At 36.9% G+C, this 3,006-nt stretch overlaps 1 protein-coding gene across 1 annotated transcript in view; it reads right to left on the bottom strand.

Annotated features, from left to right (window-relative positions):
• Nucleotides 1-3,006, bottom strand: part of LOC107745223 (myelin-associated glycoprotein-like) — a 17,350-nt gene that overhangs the window by 10,073 nt on the left and 4,271 nt on the right. The window contains exon 3 of the mRNA XM_016559078.1: nt 2,721-2,806. Coding sequence (XP_016414564.1) covers nt 2,721-2,806 — 86 coding nt within the window. The remainder of the gene's footprint in view (nt 1-2,720; nt 2,807-3,006) is intronic.

Here is a 3,006-nt window from a genome sequence, read left to right as displayed (position 1 = left end):
GCGCGCACGTGGTTCGATCGGTGACTTTCAGAATCTTTAAAACCCATAAAGCCAATCCAAAAACACATACAATCTTTACCATGCCTTATGCAATCTACTTATAAGTTATAAATGTTAATCAGATACGTAGATGTATTTGACCTGAAGTCATACGTTTAAATGACACTAAGCATTTTTTTAATTCTTCCAATTAATTAAGAATGCTTAATGTATATATATATATATACACACAAAAATAAATAACTAAATTATTTTCAGTATTAAACTTCCACTATGTTTAATAATTTGGCAATATTTTCTGTAAAGAATTTAAATGAAACCATACTTTTACCTCAAATAGCATTTGCACAGCCAGAACAATATCCTGTTTAGATTTCACACAGGAAGTCACCGAAAGCTGTTCCATCTTATTATAGTACACAACCTAAAAAACCAGAACCGAACTAATACTCACACTGAACATGTATGATGATCAATACTTTTCTTTGTAAATTTCTACCGTATATTTCATTATACGTTAAAACATGCTAAGTACTCAGTGTTTAGTTACTTTTACTTACTAAGAAAAGTTTCTGCTATGCCCACTGCTTTGTGCAAGAGAACAATCAAAACAATTAAGAGACTATACAGTATTTGCTATATACACATTTTCACACACAGGTGATTTTGAAATTGCACTGTAGGCACAGAAAAGTAACTTTTCAAACAGATCATGTTTCAATAAATGTTGGTAATAGTACTGTTAACCTTTGACATCCACCGGTTCAAAGAAAAATACCAGGGAAAACATATGACAGTAAGATGTGAGATGTGAGATGGAACAATAATGTAAGCATAATAAAGTAGGCGTTGACGATTTTCTGCAGAGGTGGTCTTTTGTCGCACGACAGTGGTGCAGGGTGTGTGATATATATCGCCTGCGATAATATCGTAATTGTTGTTTTAGTGATGTGAGATTTGACATTATCAGTATTTTGCCAAAAAACAAACAAAACACTTCTACAGAGTGCCGTGAAGTCTAGTATATAGACTAATCGCAATGACTCACTTATTAACAGTGACTTGCTGACACCTACTGGCGGTTTTAATTTCACATTTAAAGTATCTTTTTGTTTTTTATTTTTGTATTTGTTTCAAATGAGTATTCAACGCTTTATGTCTTATATATCAAAACATTATTTCTGCATTTGTAACTGCAGGTTAAATGCATCCATGTCCTGCATTAAACAGTATGTAAATACACCTTAATGCCACTTCAGTATGATTAGATTAGCTGGATCAGATGTGTTTAATTAGGGTTATATCTAAACTGTGCAGGGCTGTGGCCCTCCAGGAACTGAGTTTGACACCCTTGGCCTATCCCATTTTTGCCTCCCTCCCACTGTTATAATGTAACTATGTAATTTTTTACTCTGAGTAAATTTTAAACGAGCTACTTTTTCACTTTTACTTGAGTAGATTTTTAGACTGGTACTTTTACTTGTACTTAAGTACAATTTCATTAATGTAATGGTACTTTTACTTGAGTAGAATATTTTCGCACTCTTTCCACCTCTGGTCGAAAGATCAAGGGAAATTAGATTTCTCAGTTCATGACACCTTTAAGATGTTCTGAGTGGTTTTTAATGCATTGCTGTATGGTATTTTGGGGGTTTTCTACAGGCGCTAGTATAGCCTTCTATGTAAATGCAAGGTATTTCCCTGTTTTATTTTTATTACACACCGAAATGTAAGGGTTTGATAAAACACTGTATGAGAAATAGTAGTAGAGGAGCTCACTAATCAGAGATTCAGTAACACACCATGAAACAAACACAACGTGTAGCCTATTCTGAAGCAAAAACTGAGGTCATGTATTCGAGAAAACAGAAGTAAAAGCCGATGTGTTTTTTGTTTTTTTTGGTGAGTATGCACCACTATTGATGTGACTGTGACCGCTCTGTGGGCTTGAACTTAACCTCTGTCTTCATTTGAACAGGATGTGGATTAGAAATGATATCTTGTGACTTCTCTGTATGTCGTAATGTAATGGCTGAACATCTGGACTTTTAAAACAAACTTTGTGAGGTTCATTTGTAACTGAGGAGCTACTTTGACCTTTGTCTGTCTGTCACCATCTCTACTATCTCTGCTGTTTGAGGTACTGTAAAAAGGCGATGTTGAAATGGGGATGACACATCTGGCGTCTTTTGCAGCGCCTCGCAAATGAGCGCCGCGTTTTTAAGATGCCGTGTCAAGTTAAAAAAACTAAAAGAATTTCAACTTTTACACGCAGCCTTGCTCATCATTAATGTCAGTTCCAAAGCAGTGGACCAATCAGTAGAATTTGGAGGCGGGGCAAGCAAGTTGGCATAACAACTGTTTTATTTGACGGCAACTTGGCAGAGGAGGCGCTCATAGTGGCTGTTCTTTTTTTCCATGTCAAAACTCGCATCTATCAATTCTGCTGTTTGGCTATTTCTATTATTTACGTTATTGTCGTTATTGCATCACCTCTCAAAAGCGCGTCTCGAGACACTCAAGTTCTACACTGCGCTTTAAAAAAAAAAAACATCCCTAAACACTGCGTCTCGCGTTTTTAGACGCAAAGACGTGTTCTGTGTGAATGGCCCCTAATGTTAGCGCTACTCTGGCGATTTTATCAGTAACATAGTTTAACAACTTAAAGGAGCAGTGTGTAAATTTTAGCGGCATCTAACGGTGAGGTTGCGAATTGCAACCAACGGCTCAGTCCACCGCTCACCCCTCCCTCTTTGCCTCCCTTTAGAGAAGCTACGGTGGCCGACACAGGTAAAGATGTCGTCGTCTGAGACAGCAGAGAGAGCAATGAGATTTCTTTACAAAGGTAAATTAAGGAATTATATTTACTTAATTATTCAATAAATCTGTCACGGGCAGGGTGTTCCAGAGATCAGGCAGGACGACGAAGAAAAGGATATTTAATGACATGACAACAGGAGATCCAGACAGGGTAGACATCAACACACAGGGTAACATTCACAATAA

The sequence above is a fragment of the Sinocyclocheilus rhinocerous genome, unplaced genomic scaffold (assembly GCF_001515625.1).
Source record: "Sinocyclocheilus rhinocerous isolate Xijiao unplaced genomic scaffold, SAMN03320098_v1.1 scaffold257, whole genome shotgun sequence".
NCBI lineage: Eukaryota > Metazoa > Chordata > Actinopteri > Cypriniformes > Cyprinidae > Sinocyclocheilus > Sinocyclocheilus rhinocerous.
This window is presented reverse-complemented; position numbering and strand designations above follow the sequence as displayed.